This window comes from Epinephelus fuscoguttatus, linkage group LG13, assembly GCF_011397635.1.
Source record: "Epinephelus fuscoguttatus linkage group LG13, E.fuscoguttatus.final_Chr_v1".
In the NCBI taxonomy this organism is placed as follows: Eukaryota; Metazoa; Chordata; class Actinopteri; order Perciformes; family Serranidae; genus Epinephelus; species Epinephelus fuscoguttatus.
The window spans coordinates 30,746,891-30,768,608 of record NC_064764.1 but is presented as its reverse complement, the minus strand read 5'-3'; the positions used below and the strand labels follow the sequence as shown (position 1 = coordinate 30,768,608).

The window sequence follows — 21,718 nt, the reverse complement described above, 5'->3', positions numbered from 1 at the left end:
ATCTGGCAGCCAGGAGAATGAATGTAATGGAGAATAGTAGCACTTTCTCCCATTAAAAATCACCAATAAATCTTCTCAACACAACTGGACATGTTCCAGCAAAAACATGATCAGAAATCTGGAAGATTTTAACAACATTAGCAACCAAGATCACAGGTTTCCCTGACATTAGCGTGTAGCTACATTTAGCAGTGCAGCATAATGTAACATAATGTCAACACTTCTAGTAGCATGCCTGGAGCACATGCCATATAAAGAAATTGATCATGAGCTGACGTCAGCTTGTCTTGAAAGCAGAAAAAACAGTTGGAATCAGTGTATTCAGAACCGTCTGACGCCTGAGGGTTTTTGCCACTACCTTGTGTCTTTTTGCTACCTCATTATTTATTAGGCAGTTTAATATGAACATCAGACATTGTAACATTATATATATGAAAAAGAATAAGGAAAAGCGCAATAGGTCCCCTTTAAGTATCCACCCTGTTTAAATCATGCTGAAATTCCCAAGACTTTAAATTAAAGACAGCAGATAGAACGTGGCCACAGTGACCTCATCAGCCATCATAAATTCTGCAGTAGAGCAGGTCGACCATTACTGTAAGTACTTTTGGAGACACACTGAGGTAGTGTTTTGATGTGAATTTGAATGTGAGCTTGAAATGTTCATATCAAAAGGGAAAGCTGCAAAATTAAACAAAAATAAAAGATTCATGTGATTTTTGGAGACGTCTGTGTCTTCCTCGCATTTGTTCCATTTTCAGGAAAGTGGTCTGAATCCAGTGAAAATGCATGCCCATTTTCATGTCAAAATGAGCACCAAAATTGTGCAGCACTGGCCAATCTGCATAAATACAACCACAGCTGTGACACTCCTCTCACCAGAGAGCTGCGAAACTAACACAAAGGCAAAAGCGCAAAACAAAGCTCTTGTATTGCACCTACATATTTGCTTATGCTGTCAAAAAACATTTAAACCCAATGTAAAATCTACATGTATTCACTGACTGCACTACTTAAAACAAAAAGTAAGACTCAACCTAGATTTGGAGATAAGTACTCCACAAGATTTCCAAATCACCTCACACCATGGATTGGCAGTTTTAAACCCACTCTGGCAGCCTTGTTATCTTCAAAGCCTGCCGTCTCTTTTGACTTGATTTCATTTTCAGTTGTGTGACAGCTGCAATGAGTCCAGCATCACACCAAATCTAATAAATCCAGTCAAACGACGGCCCCCTCTGTGCTTTGTCTCAGCCTGTGGTGTGAATAAAAGCATTCCATTAGCAACCAAAGTGAAGCACCTATCAAACGGGTGTATTGTCAGTATCAGGATGTATTAAGTGGTTGATAGTTGTTAAAAACACATGCAATGAAGTGCACAATAAAAGCAGGCTGTAGTAATCAATTCATTTAGATGCATAGGCGAGCAAAACTCGCACCACTGTTACAGAGACTGGGTCTGATTTTCCGCTATTGACCGACAGATAGTGCTGAAGATTTGGTTAAAGCCAATACAACAGAATTAATGTCACATCTTTAATCACAGAGGCACAAGCAACCTGTTCTTCAAGTTCCTCCCTGGGCACTGATTAAAACCCCTAAAAACTGAAAATTAAATATCCTCCTGAGACCTGAAATATTGTTTGGTATACATTTTGGGATCAGAAGGATCTAATAAGTCCCAATGTCCTCAAATGAGACGATAATAAAGTCCCAATGTCCTCAAACGACACTACTTCCTAATGTTGTCAATAGAGACGATAAAAAAGTCCCAATGTCCTCAAACAAGACAACAATAAAGTCCCAATGTCCTCAAATGAGACCTCATCCCAGTGTCCTCAAACAAGACAACAATAAAGTCCCAATGTCCTTTAATGAGACTACATCTCAATGTCTTCAAACGAGATGATAATAAAGTCCCAATGTCCTTGAACAACACTACATCCTAATGTTATCAATAGAGGCGATAAAAAAGTCCCAATGTCCTCAAACAAGACAACAATAAAGTCCCATTGTCTTCGAACGACACTACATCCTAATGTTGTCAATAGAGGCGATAAAAAAGTCCCAATGTCCTCAAACGAGACAACAATAAAGTCCAAATGTCCACAAACGAGACAACAATAAAGTCCAAATGTCCTCAAACGAGATGATAATAAAGTCCCAATGTCCTCGAACGATGCTACATCCTAATGTTGTCAATAGAGGCGATAGAAAAGTCCCAATGTCCTCAAACAAGACAACAATAAAGTCCAAATGTCCTCAAACAAGATGACCATTAAGTCCCAATGTCCTCAAATGAGACAACAATAAAGTCCAAATGTCCTCAAACGAGACGATAAAAAAGTCCCAATGTCCTTAAACAAGACTACATCTCAATGTCTTCAAACGAGACGATAATATAGTCCCAGTGTCTTCAAACATGTACTTTCTAATAAACTGTGTCTTAGCTTGTTGGTGTTGCTAAAATTAGTAAGAATTTGTTGGCATATCAAACTGCAAACTTTATTAATCATAAATAAACATGTTTCAACAATAAAATGTGATCAGGTTTTGGACCTTGCCTACTTTGGTGTCAGGGTTGGCTGCAGACTGACTTGGCAGAGATGGCTGCCATCTGGTTTTACGTTAGACACGTATGCGCATGCATCCACACGTTTCCCCATTTTTCCAGTGGACATGAACACTTAATCAGCTGCCCTCTGGCTCATGACCAATCTTTCCACAAAACCTTGGGCAAGTCTGTGAATCCATTTGGTTTCTGCACCTTTTTGCGATAGGTTCACTCCCATTGCCCCCACGAGAGGGAGTTTTCTGAAGTCTGGGAAAATATACCTGGTGATGTCATCAGGGTTTTTGGTTCGGGCTTGGGGACTTTTTTAATAACAAATAGCCTGTGGGTGCATGGACTTTGATGGATACTGGAGTTTATCAAGCAGGGAGAGTCAAATAAAAGGGTTGCATTTTTTGGAAGTGTAAGATCACGTATTTTTTAAAGCTTAACTGAAGCACCCCTTTGTTAATTGTTGTCTAATCTCTTTGCCAAATTTGTCAATCAAAACATTTTTGAATGCATCATAATCCCTTGCTTTTCTCTTCCTGTAAAATGTTACCATATTTTTCATGATTCATCCTGGATTTGGGGGCATCTAGCCAATTAAATGTGATTAATTCCATCACACTGTATAAAACTGCTCTTAACCATTACCTTGAGAGTTGTAATGGCAAGCAGAGCAATATCATAGTAGGAGGTCTGTGTTTGAAGAGCTTAGTTGCAGTCTAATTTACTCGTTTTTTCCCTTTACTTTCCCTTCTCCATCTAACAACACAGGTGAGGGAAGTGTGGGTGGAGGTGAGCGGTCCTCCTCCTCAGCTCCTTATCTCTCTGCCGTTATGTATAGTTTCATATTCACAAAGCCCCTATAAGCAATCCAATCAAATCTCAAGGATTTAATGAAATCCCTCTCGGAATGATTGCCCACATCTATATTTTCTGTTTCACTGTGACATAGGTCACATTGTACAAGGTAAAGACAGTTACTACCATTTCACTGCGCCTTCAGTTAATCCATGTAAGAAACTAAAAGTCAAGATATCTCAGCCTCTGCACCTGCAACATCTGTGGCTGTAGGCATTATGTTTTTGGTTTGTCCAACCATCAATTCGTCCTCCCCATTCTTGTGAACCCAATATCCTTAACCATAAAGGGAATTTCTTCAAATTTGGCACCAATGTCCACTTGGACTCAATAATGAACTGATTAGATTTTAGTGGTCAAAGGTCACTGTGACAACACAAAACAAGGTTTGGCCATAATGCAAGAATTCATATGCTAATAATGACAAAATTTCACACAATGTCTAATAGAATAAAATGATGAAATAATGCCATTTTCTATCCAAAGCAGCTTCACTATCACATCATAATACTCTGCAAAAACACTCCTGTGGCCACACCATCACTCAGTGAAGATAGCATGTTTCTCACTGAGAACGATTCACTGGAATCATACATGTCAGTATCATGATATCTTCCATTTTGCCAAAAAAAAATGAGCATAGTTCAGGCAGGACAAGATGTCAAGCTCAGCTCACATCCCAGCTACATCAGCTGATCTCAGACAGCCCAGTCAACTGATGGAGCAGCTGATTGATGGAAGGGAGTCAGCTGATAGATCACATGATTCCTTTCTATGCAACCAATTGGCGAATCTCATTCAGGGCGCCCTATTTAAACTGCTCTGGCCTGCCTACTGTTGCTGCTTCCTCTGCAAACTGCTTTGCAACCCACCTCCACCCCAGCTCCTCCTATTGCATGCTGTGTCTGACTTATCAATGTCATTTCTGTTTGGCATTGATGCTGCTCTGTTCTGTTCCCAGGGGCGGTCTTTGCTTCTGTTCTCTGTGCCTTAGGGTTTCCATGTAGGCACATGGAAGGGCAGGGAGGTTCGCTCTCACTGGCTTAGGCTCCTCTTATTTGCACATGAAAGGGCAAAGAGGTATGCTATCTCTGCCTTAAAGCTTTCCATGTAAGCATGTGGAAGGATGGAGATTTGCTCTTTCTTCCTTAGGCATTCTGCGTAGACACATGGAAGAGACTTTCTGCATAGGACCGAGGAAAGGCAGAGAGGTCCCAGAACAGAGCCATACTGCCAAATACAATACTGCAAATGGAAATAAAGTTTTCTTTCACTTCAGTGTTCCTGACTCCAATATACTTTATTCCTTTGAATTCTTCACAACATATATTAAATAAAGCTGGACAGACATTAGAGCTGCAATGATTATTCAATTAAACATTGGTTGTCAACTATTAAATCAATCGCAAACTATTTTAATAATTGAACTATCACATTGAGAAATTTTTTCAGAAAAAAAGTCAAAAGTCTTTGATTCTTTCTGTTTTCTTTACTTTTGCTATGACAGTAAACTGATTGTGTTTTGGATGTGGAGAAAACAAGATATTTGGGCCTTGGAAAACACTGGTCAACTTTTTTCACCATTTTCCGATATTTTATATACCAAACAATTAACTTATTAATCAAGAAAATAATTGACACAGCGCTCAGCAATGAAAATATTTTTAGTTCCAGCCCTAACAGACATGGATGTTAACCTATGGAGGCACAAAACTGCTCGTTTAATCTGTCCTTTTCAGGTCTCTAGCAATACAATAACAGAGTGCTGGACTACCCCTTAAATACAGTCGTGCAAAATGTGCGTATGTGCCATTAAATATTAACAATCACATAGTTAATGTCTACTACAGGCCACGCTTCAGAGAGCAGAGAATGGAATCCCGGGAATCAGCAGAAAGATGTTGAAAGCAGGTGTTTCCTTGAGGAAATACCGCAGTATAAAGAATGTGCTATCCACAAGCGTCTTGCCTCCACCTCTCAGGAAGAAAAGCTCTGAAGCTGCTGTTTCAAATTTCAAGGCTTTTCCGCTCAAGCTGCCATCTCTACCAGCCACATTCATCCATGCCTAAGTGATTTTCTACGTCTGTCTCCTTCACTTTCTCTCTTTCTCTTTCTCCCCCTCCAACTCTCCCACCCTGCTTCCTGTCTCGCTCCATTGTGTTTCTCACAGACCTTCACTCCCTTTCCCTTTTCTTTCCCTGCTCATCCTTTGCTTTCCATTGAAGCTTTGCTGTGTTACAATTATTTGTCCCACTAAACCAAATGGGCACCCTATGAAAATAAGACTAATGAAATTAAACCACACATGCACACATAGGAGCCACCCTAAACACTAAAGTATGCAAACATGCACAGTCAGCTTTCCTCTTTATTGTTTATTATATAATAGATATAAACTGTTGGCCTCAGCAGGCATTACAAATTCTGATTCTATCTGACTGTGTCTCACAGTTTTATGGATCTGGATCCATTCATTTAGGTGTTTGCATCGGAAAATATTTATTCAGCACTGTGCAGGTTGGTGCAGATGTACACTTAAACTGTCACGGAATAGATTGGGATGGCAAAAACAAAATGCAATTTTTAAAAGGAAGAATATATGGATCCCATTAATTGTTCCATTGCACAGGGTAATTTAAAGTTCCATTTTGTTGCAGCAATTGGAGATAATTTAAAGGTACTGCTGGAGGAATTAAAGCTAATTAACTCTCCCAGCACAAGTTAATCTTTGCTGTTTCATTATGTGAGGGGGCCACCATGCCTGCTCAACCCTGTTGTTGTGGAATTGGTTTGAGGCCGTCAAAACCAAAGTCTGTTATGGAACAGACACAATATGTAATGAATAGTTGAGGCATTCAAAGGCACTAAATTGGGTCTATTTGTAGAGTGCACTTCGGCAAGGTTGTGGCTTCATATCGTAGTTACCGTATGTGAGCTTCGTTTGCCATATTGTTGGTTATTGTTCCATTGTTAGCTCATGGTGATGTTAATGTAGCTGTCTCCATGGTAGTGGCCCTGCATTATGTTTCATGTGCCTGATCTAATCAGCAGCTTTCCCATTCATGGATGTGAGCAATGTCTATGGCCCATGGATAGATTACTGGAAGTGCCTACTCGGCACAGACCCAGGGACCCATAGTGTCAAAGGCCCCCCTGGCCTTCAAATGCAAAATGACATTCATATTAACACTTACTGACCAGGAAGAAACACAAAAAACACACAGGAATTTGCAAACATACACAAAGTGACTACAAAGAGACACAAAACAACCACAAAAAGACACAAAATGACTACAAGTTGACCCAAGGCTACCCCCAAAAAGGCACAATATTATCCCCTAAGACACAACTACCTCAAAGATACACAAAATGATCTTATTAAAACTAAAATTTAACTCAAAAAAGGCCAAATGCCTACAAAAAGACACTAAATGACCACAAGGAGACACAAAATAAATACAAAGAGACACAAGACATCCAAAAAAGACACAAAATGACCCCATAAATTATCTTAAAGAAAGCCAAACACCTACAAAATGATGCTAAACAACCACGAGGATACAGAAAATGCCTAAAACGGCACACAAAACAACCACAAGAAGACACAGAATGACCAAAAAGAGACACAAGAAAAAAAAAGACACAAAATTAAATGAAATGATAGCCAAATGCCTACAAAAAGACACTAAAACGACCACAAGGAGACACAGGATGACTACAAAGAGAAACAAGACAACCAAAACAGACATAAAAGTTACCTCAATGAGACACAAAATTATCTCAGAAATACACAAAATTACCCCAAACATAGCCAAACTGCTACAGAGAGACACAAAACAACCACAAAGACACATAGACTAACAACAAAGCAACACAACACAACCAAAAAATCCCCCAAAGAAACCACAAGGAGACATAAAATGACTACAAAGCGATAAAAGATGACCAAAAAGACACAAAATTACCTCAAAGACACACAAAATTGTCCCATGAAACACAAAAATACCTCAGAGACAAAAAAGTTACCTTAAAGATAGCCAAATGCCTACAAAAAGACACAAAGCAACCACAAGGAGACACAGAATGACAATGAAGAGACACAAAACAGCCGAAAGGAGACACCAAATTACTATAAAATGACCAAAGACAACCAAAAAAGACACAAAATTACCACAAAGACACACTAACCCTAACCCTTAAAGATAGTCAAATACCTACAAAAAGACACAAAGCAACAGCAAGGACACACTAAATAACTACAAGTTGACACAAGGCAACCAAAAATGACACAAACTTATCTTTAAAGAAACAAAAAAATTACCCTAGAAGACACAAATTACCTCAAAGACAGCCAAACTGTTACAAAGAGACACAAAACAATCACAAGGAGACACTAAATGACTACGATGTAAGACACAACACCCAAAAAAGACACTTAACAACCACAAAGACACACAGACTAACAACAAAGCAACACATTACAACCAAAAAATCCACCAAAGAAACTACAAGGAGACACAAAATGACTACAAAGAGACACAAAATAACCAAGAGGAGACACCAAATGACTACAAAGCCATAAAAGATGACCAAAAAGACACACAAAAAAAGACACACAAATTACCCCACAAAACACAAAATTATCTCAAAGGGACAGAAAGTTACCTCAAAGATAGCCAAATGCCTACAAAGAGAGACAAAGCAACCACAAGGAGACACAGAATGACTACAAAGCAACACAAAACAACTGAAAGGAGACACCAAATTACTATAAAATGACCAAAGACTACCAAAAAGACACAAAATTAACCCAAAGACTCACAAATTTACCCCATAACACTCAAAGTTACCTCAAAGATAGCCAAATGCCTACAAAAATACAATACAATACAATAATGTTTATTTGTTTGAGAAGGGACAGTGTACATCAATAAACATTCCTTTTAAAGAGAAGAAAAAAAGAAAATGTAGATGCACCCAATTGCAACACGGGCTGATTTACATTGGTAGTCCCCCTGCCAGATGTTTATCAGCATAGTTCCTAAAACGTAGTATTAAATCAATACATTACACATAAAATATACAATTACAGTATTTGATACATTAAAACACATAACAGTCTTATCGTTGCAGTATAGAGTCAGCCAGCGACACATAACAGAAGTATTGCACACATCATATTGCCTCCAGTGCCTTAAGTATGTATATGCTTTACGCCTTGTTTCTGGGTGCAACCAGGTAACAAGCAGACGGGGGAGAGGGGGCTGTATGGGGTGTGTGGATAGTGTGTAAGCCTGTAGCAATGCAGAGTCCAGTGCATAGATCTTGTTGTAGTTGTGATCAGTTGTGATAGATGACAGTAGTAGATGTAAAACACTAAAAATTAAAGTGCTGTAGAGCTATTTTCCAAGAGCTGTTAGTTACTTTGCAAAGTACATGGTAAACATTTGAGCCTGAGACCAGAGAAAAAGGGGGGGAAAAAAGAGAGATAGATAAAGACAGAAAGCAACAACAAGGAGACACAAAATGACTACAAAGTGACACAAGACAACCAAAAATGACACAAAAGTACCTTTAAAGAGACAAAAAAAAATTACCCTAGAAGACACAAATTATCTCAGAGACAGCCAAACTGCTACAAAAAGACACTAAACAACCACAGAGAGACACAAAATGTCTATAAAAAGACATAAAGGAATCACAAGGAGACAAAAAAATGACTACAAAGACTCACTGACCGACAACAAAGCAACCAAAAAAGACACCAAACAACCACAAATCACTTAAATCTGTGTGTCTTGCTCCTATATAGAAGAGGTGGAAGGGCCCTTTGCATATCTGTGCCCAAGGGCCCATTGTGTTTTAAAGGCCCCATTGTGTTTTAAAGGCCCATGCTATGGCCACTATAATAATGTAGAGTAGGCTACAGTCCACATATGCCCTCTTGTCATTTGGAACACAGCAGTGGCTGAAACGCTGCAGAGTCCCCAGTGACTTCCTCCACAGTCCAGTGAAACAGGAAATCAATGCTTCACATTAACCCCTGATAAATCCACAAAATCCCGACACCAAGCAGGTTGTGCTCCTGGTGCTAACGCCCACTGCCGACTATATTATGAAGTTGAGTCACTGTGCTGCCGACAGAACTCAGCACTCTGTACTGTACCTTTCCTTTGTGTCCTCCCTCTCTGAAGTGCAGGAGCACTGAAAGGTATTCCCCAGGAAATTACAAAAATGAGCAAAATGAATGTAGAAGCTGTACAGTGAACAATGCACCATACAGCACTGTGAAGCTGATTGATTAAGGTTGCTGCATCAGTGTAAAACACCGGTACAGGAGATGCCTCAGAAGACTTCTCAGTGTGCTCTGCATAGCTGCTAGACAATTTATCTTATTAAAAAATGACCATAGCGTACTTTGGAACAATGCGGTTTGTCAGTCATTCCAGGAACAACAGTAACGTGAGCATTGTGCATTGTTACCTCTGGACGTAGGCACAGCAGCTGTTTGGCAAAGCTGCACCGTCATTTTGGCTTTGCATTTTGCTGTCTGGCAGTTCTATTGATGAATTAAGTTGCAACTAATCTTATTTCAAGTAGGCAATTATTTATATAAATGCGAACCCTTCCCATAGCGGAGTGGATGAGAGCACCACTGGCTGTCATTCCTCGTTACATCCAATCACACAACAACTATACTTGAAGCATCAGTCAAACTTCTATTGGAACTTGAATCAAAATACTTTTTGGGATTACTTGGCTCAGAATGTGATTTCACTTCACCCAATTAGTTTTATGATACTCCAGTTTAATACAGAATATTGCAGACGTGGCCAGGGGTGTTTATGTCCACTGCCTGTTAAGATTAATCAGCGCAGCTTTGCAAAAGGTGAGAATTTGTTCTCCCCACTTTGGCTGAGAGGCTCTGGGCTGTGTACATGTGTAGTAGTTCAGTGTGATCTTAATTACAAATTTGTGCATCAGTGCATATAGTAGGTGAGCAGTTAGTGGACTGATTGCATGTTTCCCCCTCCTGTTTAAAACATTTTTTGGCCTCACTCAACTAATAATATTAAGATTGTGCAATTTTTACTCCTGCACAATAATGTAAGGGTGCTGTCACACCTGCAGTGTTCGGTTCGGTTCAATTGAACTCAAGTTCGTTTCCCCCCTAAGTGCGGATCATTTGGGCAGGTGTGAACACGGCAATCACACTCAGGTGTGCACCAAAACAACCAAACCAAGACCTTCTTGAAGAGGTGGTCTCAGTCTGGATACAAACGAACTCCAGTGCGGTTCGTTTGTGGTGAGAAGGTGTTCCGACCTGGATGTGAACCAACTGCAGTCACATGACACATTGTTTGGGTTAAACATGAGCATGTTACAGTCCTGGAGGATTATTAATGTGCACCTCCTCCTGTACTGCCTTAATATGCACATTCAGCACATCCAATGCATCAAAACATTGTTTTCTAGTTGGAGCTGCGCCTTGTTTTCAAACTGTATGCTTTGACTAAAATGAACAATGACAGCAATATAGTCCACGATGAGCAGCGCTAAAATCAACCTGCGTAGTTGTCCCTCCATTGTGACATTAGAAAGTGTCACATTTATCTTGCAAGTGTACTCTTCTTCAACGTTTGCTTTACTTCCTGGATTTTTCCCACATGGAAATTCTGACCAATCAAGAGCAGCTTTCTCGCACAAGGCATTTGATCTGGTCCTCTTGTAAATACTGCCGTGAGAACACGAACCAACTCTAGGCAATTATACAACTTTGTGACAAAATTAGTCCCTGATTCAGACCAAAGCAGTAAATAGTAGTAGCAAGATGGTGGCTCACACTGATTACCTGCAAGCTTTTGTTCTCTTATTACAGATATTTGTTTTTATCCAAAAAACAAGCATGGGTCAACTATTAATGAGATCACTGCACACTCCTTTTTCTGACGATTTCTCACTTGACTTCCCCATTATTTCCTTCTCCACCCGCTCTTTCCAATCTGTAGCAAATGACACGCCAACTAATGTCGTCAAGGTCAAGGCAAACCTGCTATTTCTTTGCCTCAGCAGGGACCAACTATTTGGGTTCTGAACCAATTTATTTTTGGTTGAAATGCTCCAAACTTTCCTAAATTAGGTGTGGGAACCAGAAAGAACCCATTCCAAGTGGAGGAAAAGGGTTAATGGTGTTGTTCTGGCAAGGGTTAAACGTGTCCCAGTCCATATTTAGGAACCACAGATTTTAAAAGTCCAAAAACCTAATTCTCTCAGTTTGCTTTTCACAGTGAGTGGTAGGGTCCTATATAAACCTACATACACATTAATGCCAAAGTTAGAGTAGTTTTGGTTACTTCAACTCCTTTAAAACGAGCAAGACGAAAAGGAGGCAGTGTCATGTAATTCTGTGCACAGGTCAGGATTCAGCAATAGCTTGTTTGCAATCGTGATTACTACAATTGTAAGACTCAAATGGAGGGCAGAAACTTATAAATATTCTGTGTGACCTAGAAATAGAGGAACGTGACTACATAAAATAGCTAGATGAACTCGCAGGCAGCACGTATCATCAGAAAATTGAAACTCATGTCGGCTATAATACAAAAGAAAGAAAAGTAATTTTGCCATCAACTTTATCGATTTGCCCGGTGTTGTTACAAATTACCTCATCCTCAAGACCTCCTAACGTTACAGATGTTGCATGGCAAGCCAATGACAGCATACAAGAGGCTAGTGGACTGCAACTGTTTTGTGTACGATCGGATCCACAACTGAAATGATTGCCATCTTGTTTTTGGACAGTGAGTTAATGTGCTTAGGTGTAGCTGTCTTTTATATTTCAATTCGATGCATGGATGCAACACTGACAGGCTACTGTTGCTAGCTAACGGTGGCTAACTTTAGCTACTATTTCCTACCTACTAGGTCAAACGTTGCCAGAGGTCTGGTTAAACGCCATTAAAAATCTGGCATGTGTCTAAAAACATGGAGAAGTTGTCACAGCAAATTGTTGTTGCATCTAACTCGAGGCAAGTTTAAAAGTTTTATCATTATATTTGACATTAGTTGACCCTACTCCAGACTGAAGACACAGGTTTTTGATCCACATCTGCCGCTGTTTCTGAATTTACATCCTACTACTTTTGGGACTCTTGGATTGATAGGAACAGCCGTAAACAGCACAAATCATTGGCATTTATACAGTGTTGTTAGTTTTTGCCTCTAGTTGCATGCCTTCTATGTGGACAGCGTACCAATGTATAACATCATATGCATAGAAGCTGTAATTGAATATTTCTCTATGCACACACAACAGGCAGATATTGCATGAGTTAAACACAAACAGCGTCTGAAGTGTATTGGGTTTTCTAGGCCGAAAATATACACTACTGTTCCTGGTGAATCTGTCCCCCATTTTCACCTCACTATCATCAATCAGCAGACTCAAGGGTGCATGACTGGGACAACAAGGGGAGCACAACCTGGACTTTTGTTTTTCTTAGCACAGGCTTCCAGTTTTGCTTCAGTATCTGATCTAATATTAGTATTAGGCCTAACATTTGGAGGCTCCAGGAAAACAAGCTTCCTCTGTCCAGAAGGGCCACTAATGAAGCATACAGTGCAGTGTAATAAATCTAGACACATCGACCCACGGCTTGTTCTATTGAGAGAGCTGTTCCAGCACTGGCTTACACTGTTGCAGGCAAACAGTGCACCTTAATCTCACATGTATTCATATGTATGAGTGCTTAACTAAACAAAGACCTACAAAGAACTAGCACACATTTACAAGCAGTAATACAAACCCGCAAATACATTCACGTTTATCATATTCGACACGGTAAATGCACAGAGTGGACGTGTCTCATTTCAGGGCTTGTTTGAAGATGCTATCAGGTTTGATTGCCGGGCACCCTGGTGTCTTTACAGCCCTCTTAAGGATGGATTAAGAGATGTGAAACACTGGAAATGGCCTATTTTACGCCAAGAGGTGAGGACAGAATACAGGCCTGCTGCAGTCACCATGGCAACAGGAGCGGATGGGAAGACCAGGTACCTCGTCCGAAGCAGGGCAAATTGGACGTTCCTCGACACTTCTTCACACTGCTCTCCAGAGACAGCGAGCAGGACAGAGGATGCTCACACTTCTTCCCGGCCCATCCCTCCTTGCAGTCGCACCTGCCACAGTTACACTGGCCGTGACCTGCCAAGAGTGAAGAGGAAGAGGTGGACGGAGCAGAGAGGTGAGACAAAGTGGAGGAAAATTCTAATAAGTGTACTGAAGGGTTAAAAACAGCTCTGAGTGAAGTGGGAACTGAGCAGCGTGGAGCAGAAAAGAGGAAAAAAGGGGAGCAAGAGAGGTAGTAAAATAAACAAGAGGCAGCACATGCTGGAGGTGAGAAGATGAAGGGGATCTAGTGAAAATCGGCTAAACAAGCTTTGGCTGTCTGGCCTCGTCTAAGCTGCTGGGTGACCAGCGCTAATTATACCTGTACCGTACATGAATGTATGCACCAAAGAACCGTTAACTGTGCATATGCTTGGATGCTCACATACGTTTTCTGGTGCGTAAATTACTAGTAAGCACAGTGGTAGCATCCATCATATTTTGTTCATTAATCCAGTGAAAAGGTCATTCCCACCCTTCCCTAGTTTATAGTTAAGTTTTATAGGAAGTTCACTTTCATGGCTTTGAACTTGCACCAGAGGGTTACAATCAGATTGAAAGTCATTGTTAGTGTGTGAGGAACTGCAGTTATCAAAGGTAAGACAATACATGGTATTGTTGACAGTTATAGCTGTGCATTGTATAAACCAGTTGTCCAATTAAGTTTGCTATTTGGAGAAATATCCTCCTGAGTTCCTTTTGTTTGGCTCCCATTTGTAATTTCTCCTAGCTATCTGAGATTAGTAGGACCTGATAAGTATTTTTAAAAAAAATCGTCAACAATAATAAAGTTCCTATATCCTCAAATGTGACGATAATAAAGTCCCAGTGTCCCTTGACAAATTCCTTATGTTTTCAATCAAGTGCTTTCTATTTGACAGCGTGTTAGCTTGTTGCCATTGCTGAGATTGGTCAGATTTGTTGTCATATCAAAATAAATCATTATTAATAATAAATAATCAAGTTTCAAACATTAGATGGTTTTGTACCTTGTCCACTTTTGTATTGGGATCAGCCGCATACTGACTTGGCAGAGATGGCTGCCATCTTGTCTTTTTACGTGGATTGGTGTATTGTGGTCTTACTGCCACTAGATGGCACAAATGTGTCCATGAACCAGGACAACAGGTCTAAGTTAAGTAAAATGAAGTGTCCAGTAAACCCAAAATGTCTTCGTATGAGGACACAGGGTCTCAGGAGGATATGCCTATTTGCTGTTGTGCAGAGAGTTAGATTAAAAGACTGATATCACTCCTATATACAGACAGTGGCTAAATATGTGAGCTAACTGGGGGCCAGCAACCACTTAACTTAGCTTAGCTTAGCATAAAGACTGGAAGCAGCAGTAAATAACTAGTCTGGCTCTATCAAAAGGTAACAAAATCTGCTGAACAGCACCTCTACAAAAACAATTATATGGAAATGAATAATTATGTTTTTAACATTTTAATTTTTATAAATCAAACTTAAGGCCTAGGAAAATTCTTACATTCTCCACTTGCAAAAATGTGCAGCCAGCTTTGGAAAGTTAAAGTACCAAATGATAAATAGCCACCTTGTTGATGTAGATTTTTTTCATTATTTTTAGTCAAAAATAGCTCCTTTGATAGTAAGGGTTGCCGACTGCTGCACTAGACTGTGAGTCTTTAACAGGGGTCCAAAACTCCTAGGGGGTCCCCAAAGTTACTGCAGGGGGGCCGCAAAATTAGCGTTTGATAATTTGATTTTGATTAGTGATAGTTGATATACATTAACATTAATCTATTCATTAAAAAATATACTTTAAAGTACACAACATTAATGATGGGCTAACTGTTACCCATGAATCATGTGAGCAAGGTTACACTAAATCATATTATTATTCCCAGTGTACAGACATTCCTGAGAGCCAAAGCTGATTGTTTGTAACTTTTCGAGCAAGTGACTCTGCCATACCTTTCACCTCAGAAACCACAGGTGAAAGCGCAAACATAAGGAAACTCAGTTTTATACAATATATGTAGTAGGGGGTCCCTGCTACACCTCTCTTTGACCTAAGGGGTCCTTGGCCTGAAAAACAATGAAGACCCCTGTACTACAACCATCTGAGGCTCCATGAAATTACTGCAAAAATGTAGTTTTGCCATTCATACACTTATTTGTGGGTAGATTTTGTTAAAATACAATAATAAAGAAACAAATGAGCACACCAGAAACTGCTCCTTTGGGTGCCCGAAACGTCACACGTGGTGATACTATTGAAATTTCCAAAACGAGTAGTTTCTGATGGACGGACCTGTTTTTGTATTTGTTCTTCTGTCCAGCACCAAGTATTTATCATTTTTGGATATGCATGCTATTTTTGAGTTTTTAGTAGGCAGATTTTGTTACCCTTTTAAAGACCCAGACTAGCTGTTTCCCCCCGTTTTCAGTCTTTATGCTAAGCTAAAGCTAACCAGCTGCATATTAGGGCAAGAACATGACAGTGATATTGATCTGCTCATCCAACTCTAGGCAAGAAAGCAACAAAAAAAACCCCACATTTCCCCAAATCTTCAACCACTTATTAATTATCTTTAAGAGGACTCAGGATTTCTGTCAGTGTGTTGCATACAGTTGTGTGAATCCAAAAACAGCATTCTGACCTGAGCAGAAGTCATCCGTGTATCGGTCGTAGGTTGCATGACAGTTCCTCTCGTCGCACTCGCATGTGTCTCCGTGAATATCTCCCCAGTCGCCAGAGGGATCTACATCATAGCAGTTACACTCCCCACACACACAGGTCCCTAAGGGCCACAGTAAACACAACAGCACATACACACATACCGTTAATTCACATTGTATTAATGCTCTTTTGTAAGTTTTCTTTTTGGAGTCATTCAGTCCAAATAAATCAAGACAAACAAAGCAATGCTAAATATAACTCATTGATTATGACATGATGAACAGGGGGAGAGCTTTTCACACAGATGTGGGTGGGGGTGGGAGGATTTAGTTATCTACTTCAGGCTGCAGCCAACAGGATAAATACAACTTCTCCTTCTGTCTCTTTTTTCCGTCCTTTATCTACGAATCTGTCTGTCTCCTTCGCATTTGTTTTACATCTTAGCCGGGGCATCAGCTGAGCAGCAGCCAGTGGAAATCCCATTTTCTCTTATCAGCAGTGACAGAGCACGGGGAACCCCAGGGGAGCCAGGCCAGCTGGCAAGCCTGTGGGCTGCGGCTGGCGCGTGTCTGGCCCTTGGCCCAAGGTTCAGTCTCCCTCACCACCATCATAACCCTGGAGCCCTGGATTTATAGAGCCGTGCACTTTAATGTCTGCCACAAATGTCCCAGCCTGGCTTCACTGGAGCAGATTACACCACCTGTACTAGTTACTGTTCAGAAATGTTCTGTAAACGCTCTAGAAAATCAGGACTCCATTAGAGAGCGCATTTATGTTCTGTATTTTCAGACAGTGTTTGACTAAAGCCCTGTTTCCAGCTAAAAAGCGACACACAAAAGGGGAATCATTCCCCTCTTTGTGCGTCATGCAACCGTATTATCTCCGAGTCAAATTGTTTTGATCAAAAAATCATGTATAGATGCACGTATTTAGCCTCCAGCATTATGTGGCTGTTATCATTTTGACAGCACCCTAGTTAGTGTATTATTAGCCCAACTGAGGAGGCTAGGTGAACCCAACAGATGGAAGGGGTCGTCAGTTTGTTGGAATGAAACAGAGTAATCTACTGTCAGTCAGATCCTTCACTCATTCATTTCAGAGTGTGAGCGGCGCGGGAGATAAAGGTTACTGTTGAGCTAAGTAAAGGAGAGAGAGGGAAGATATTTCACATTCTTATGCAAAACACTTCACATCGCTACATCTATACAGGGTGATGAAATCAAATCAACCCTCTTATGTAATCATCTTCCTTGATCCGTCTCATATAATCACCAGGAATTATCTTCACAATGCTTTAAAGGAGGATTAATTCAGAGCAAAATGGCTACATGCCATATAGGGATGGGAATCGAGAATTGTTCCCATTATAATCAGCGCCAAATTGTCTGACTTCTGAAAATTGCGTTGCACTTGAATGGGGAAAGATGCTGGAATATGTTGGCATATTTTACTAAACCAGAGGGGGTCAAATAGGGCTTTATGATATTCTGAGCAAAGGTCACACTGTTAACAATGTGCTTTAACATCTGTTGGCATGTTCTAAAGAGATGTTTTAAACAGTTTTACAGTACAGATGTGTTGCATTTTGACAAGTGTATCAGTTATCTCAAGTAATTTAAGATAAAATCTAATAATCCCAAGGGAAAGTGTGTGCAGCAGTTGCAATACAGCAATTTCAGTTGTGTGTGGGTGATACGGTGGTATACTGGTTAGCACTGTTGCCTCACAGCAAGAGGGATGTTTGCTGGACCCCAGAGTGAGGGGTTCATATCTCGGGGTGTGGGAGCCCTTCTGTGTGGAGTTTGTATGTTCTCCCTGTGTCAGCGTGGGTTTCCTCCAGGTACTCCAGCTTCCTCCCACAGTCCAAAGACATGCAGGTTAACTGGTGACTCTAAATTGTCCGTAGGTGTGAATGTGTGTGTGAATGGTTGTCTGTCTCTATGTGTCAGCCCTTTGATAGTCTGGCGTCCTGTCCAGGGTGTACCCTGCCTCTCGCCCAATGTCAGCTGGGATAGGCTCCAGAGACAACCCGGTCTCACTCTGAAGTTGTCGAAATACAGCGCTTGGGCAGTGACTTACGGTGTCAGACACTGACGAAAAAAGCCATCCTTTAACACTGGCATGATACTCATCTCGGTGGTGTCGGCGCAAACACAGCAGGACAAAAACAAAAGTTAAGGAGACAAAAGTCTGAGTGGGGTGGGCGGGAGTGGTGGTGGATGGGTCCAACACACCTAACTAAACCTAACCATGTGCATCAAAAAAACGTCAATTTGTGGTGTTGTACTGACGTAGTGCGTTTATTTTGAAAGAGACTGTATGTAAACGTTAAATTTCCTGTGAAAACAGAAGTGTATCTTGAAGGAAGACAATGCATGTAACAGGCAGAAGGTGACATGGCGTCCCAGAACGTCAACAACCAGCGCACCCAGGCTACCTTTCACGTTGTATCTGGACGTGGAATGTCCGTAACCAAACGTTGATATGTGACGAGGCCGGAGTGAGAATGTGTTCAAAGAGACAACCCTTTCTCATTCCCAGGTTGTCAAATACTGACACTTTGTCCCACCCCTGGTGTCTGATAGTTATGCACAGAGCACCCTTTAGCGTCTCTATTTGACAAACACTTAAACATATTGTTTAACACGGATTAATGTCGTGAAATGGTCGTATTTAGGTTTAGTAAGCCAAAATACTTGGTTAGGTTTAGAATAAATATCATGTTTTGGGTTAAAATAAGTATGTTTGTTACATAACATAATGTACATACATCACGTAGGTGACATCAGGGCATGACAACCATACGTAATGTATGTAAAGTTGCATTTCAACAGCAGGGATTTTTGGTTTCACATGGGAGACAAGCTGTGGTCAGTTATGTTTGACCCATCCACCTCCCCTCCATTTCATTTTACATGGACTTTCTCGCTCTCTTTCCTACATAGTTGGTCTTAGCATCCATTGTTGCTGTGGATGAGTTAAGGGAAAGCTTGGTGCATCTCATAAACATGCTAAAGGCATCCCCTTAGCAGTAGTTATACACTAAGGGACCGTGAAAAAAAGTTGGTATTTGACAACCTGGGAATGATAACAGGCTGATAGAGATTAGCCAAAATGACTGGCACAGGCTAGATATCCTTTTACTACACCTGATCTCCCAAAATATTGGCCGTTCCCCCGGAGGCTTACCATCAGTTGGTTCTGAGATTGGCTTTTGTTCAACAAAGTGAGCAAGAAAACTAAATTAAAGCCATAAAACCTGCATCTTTTTCCACAATCCAACAATGTATCAAAAAGGGATTGATAAATAATTCAACTGATAACAGGTACTTTAAAAAGACTCAGAAAATGCTGTCGAGTTAATGGAGCAAGCCGGAAAAAAATGTGTATGAATTGATTTAAACTGAGATGAACTCCCTTTTAATTGCAGTCATATTTCCTTTGTTCGGTTATCTGGTAACTCTTGGGATGGTGAAGCCTTTCACTGCCCTTTTCCATACTAAAGAGGAGTACAATGGGCTACTACACCACGAACACAGTGGATGGTTGTTAATGCTGTGTCAGCTGTGCACTTAACCATAAATCATGGGGATCTGTCCATGTAGCCTACCATTTAGCCCTACCACTTAGCCAGCCCTTAGCCAGTCCACTGTAATTAATTTTAGAGAGCTTTACTGAAATCCCGCAGGATCACTTGAGCTAGGTTAGTGAAGCTTTTTCTCTGGCTCCCCGGTCTGCCAAGCTCTGATGACTTTCAGGGAATTTACATGAGGATTTCTTAAACCAGTCTTCTTTCTCTTTTCCTCTGTATTCCTCCTGCTTGTGTTTTTTTCTATGTTTCCATCTCTTTCTTCATTCTCAGTTTCGAAGGTGAACGTCAGAGGTGACCCTTTTTCATCTGTGACAGCAGAAGTCACGCTGAACTGTTCGGTTCTCTTGTCACAAACGCTGGAAACTATGACAGATCAATCAACATTTATTTAAATCTATATTAATATATCTATAGTATAATTCCATTTGTTTGCTCCCCAGTGGTTCACTACTCCTGGGATAGTAGCTGTGTCTCAATTTAGGGACTGCACCCTTTGATGGACGTGGCCTTTGCGGACAACGTTGGCCACGTTCTTTGAATACTGCATCAGCCAAACTGAAAGGTCTCCAAAATGGGCAATCAGGTCTGCGGAGGATTTCCTGGTTGCATCACCAGTTGTTTTCGCCCAGACCCAGTGGCACTCCTGTTATCTGGCAACCAGCTGTGCTTGGCGAAAGACGGAGTTAGCTAGTAAGGTAGTTAGCCCTAAATCATGGACCTTATTTAATTAAGATTGTTTAAGCTGTGTGCTTTTAGCTAACAGTAATGCTAACAACAGTCAACTGTTAGCTAGCTAACAACTGTTAGTTAGTTTATATTAATATATAATGGTCACCAGCGCACAATGCATCCTGGGATAGGCTGGGCCACGAAGGATTCATCCGTTGCATCTTCCAAATTCTGGGAAAGAAGGCAACATTTGAAGGAGCCTTTGGACAGCCTTGGTTGTGCGGATGTGACGCAATCAGTCTTCAAATGCAGCCTTAGAAAGCTGCAGGCCCTGAATTGAGACACAGCTAGTGTCTTATCCTCCTCTTAATGACCTTAGATAACAGACAGGAAATGAACCTCATCCCATTTAGATTGTTTGTTTCCTGTTTCCTAGCAACACAATTCAATTGCAATTGTCACTATTATGAGGTGGCTTGTAATAGGGTTTGAAGCTGTAGTGACAATTTACAAATTACAGAACTTCCTGGCATCATTACAGTGTTTTATTGCCCTGTGAATCAGTGATAATAAATAGCCACACAATGGCTGCTGGGAAAAATTCTTTCTAATTTTGCTGCAGGAACTTAACCATGAAATAATTTAAAGTAGGATCTCGGAAGACTGTACACTGTATACAGTACTGGCTTTGAATCCGTTAACAGACCTCTGTTGCTGCAGATTTTGCCATCTGGAGAGGTGCATCTCCGCTTGCTTTCCCATGGGCTGATGTCACACTGGAATTCACATTTGTCTCCATGCCAACCAGCAGCACAGTAACAGTTTCCACAGTAACACTGGCCATGGCCTGGAAGCAGATCAGAATGCACATGCAACAGCTGATGAGTTCACCTCTCCCAGTGTTACAGACTGACAGACAGTTAAACAGATGTTGACATTAACTCCTTTTTACCCATTTAAGTGTCCAGTTTTTAGGATTTTAAAGGAATACTTTGACCCCCAAATGACCATATCAATTATTCAACCCATGTAATGTTGAATTTGTGAAGAAAACTCACATGCCTCTGGTGAACGAAGAATCCAAAAATAAAGAAAGTTCTTGATAACTTTAAGTTTAACAAGCAAAAGAATGGCCAACTAAAGGCCAGTTCAGATCAAAGATTCGTGATGAGATGAGTTGAAACAGGCAACTACTTGCAATACGCCGCTCTGCAGTGCTCTAAAAAC

General features: G+C 40.7%; 1 protein-coding gene across 1 annotated transcript in view; it reads right to left on the bottom strand.

Annotated features, from left to right (window-relative positions):
• The window catches only part of itgbl1 (integrin, beta-like 1), an 81,669-nt gene that overhangs the window by 30,083 nt on the left and 29,868 nt on the right, over positions 1-21,718 (bottom strand). The window contains exons 5-7 of the mRNA XM_049593602.1: positions 21,198-21,338; positions 16,211-16,351; positions 13,476-13,622 (exon numbers count right to left, since the gene is read on the bottom strand). Of these exons, the coding sequence (XP_049449559.1) occupies positions 13,476-13,622; positions 16,211-16,351; positions 21,198-21,338 (429 nt within the window). The remainder of the gene's footprint in view (positions 1-13,475; positions 13,623-16,210; positions 16,352-21,197; positions 21,339-21,718) is intronic.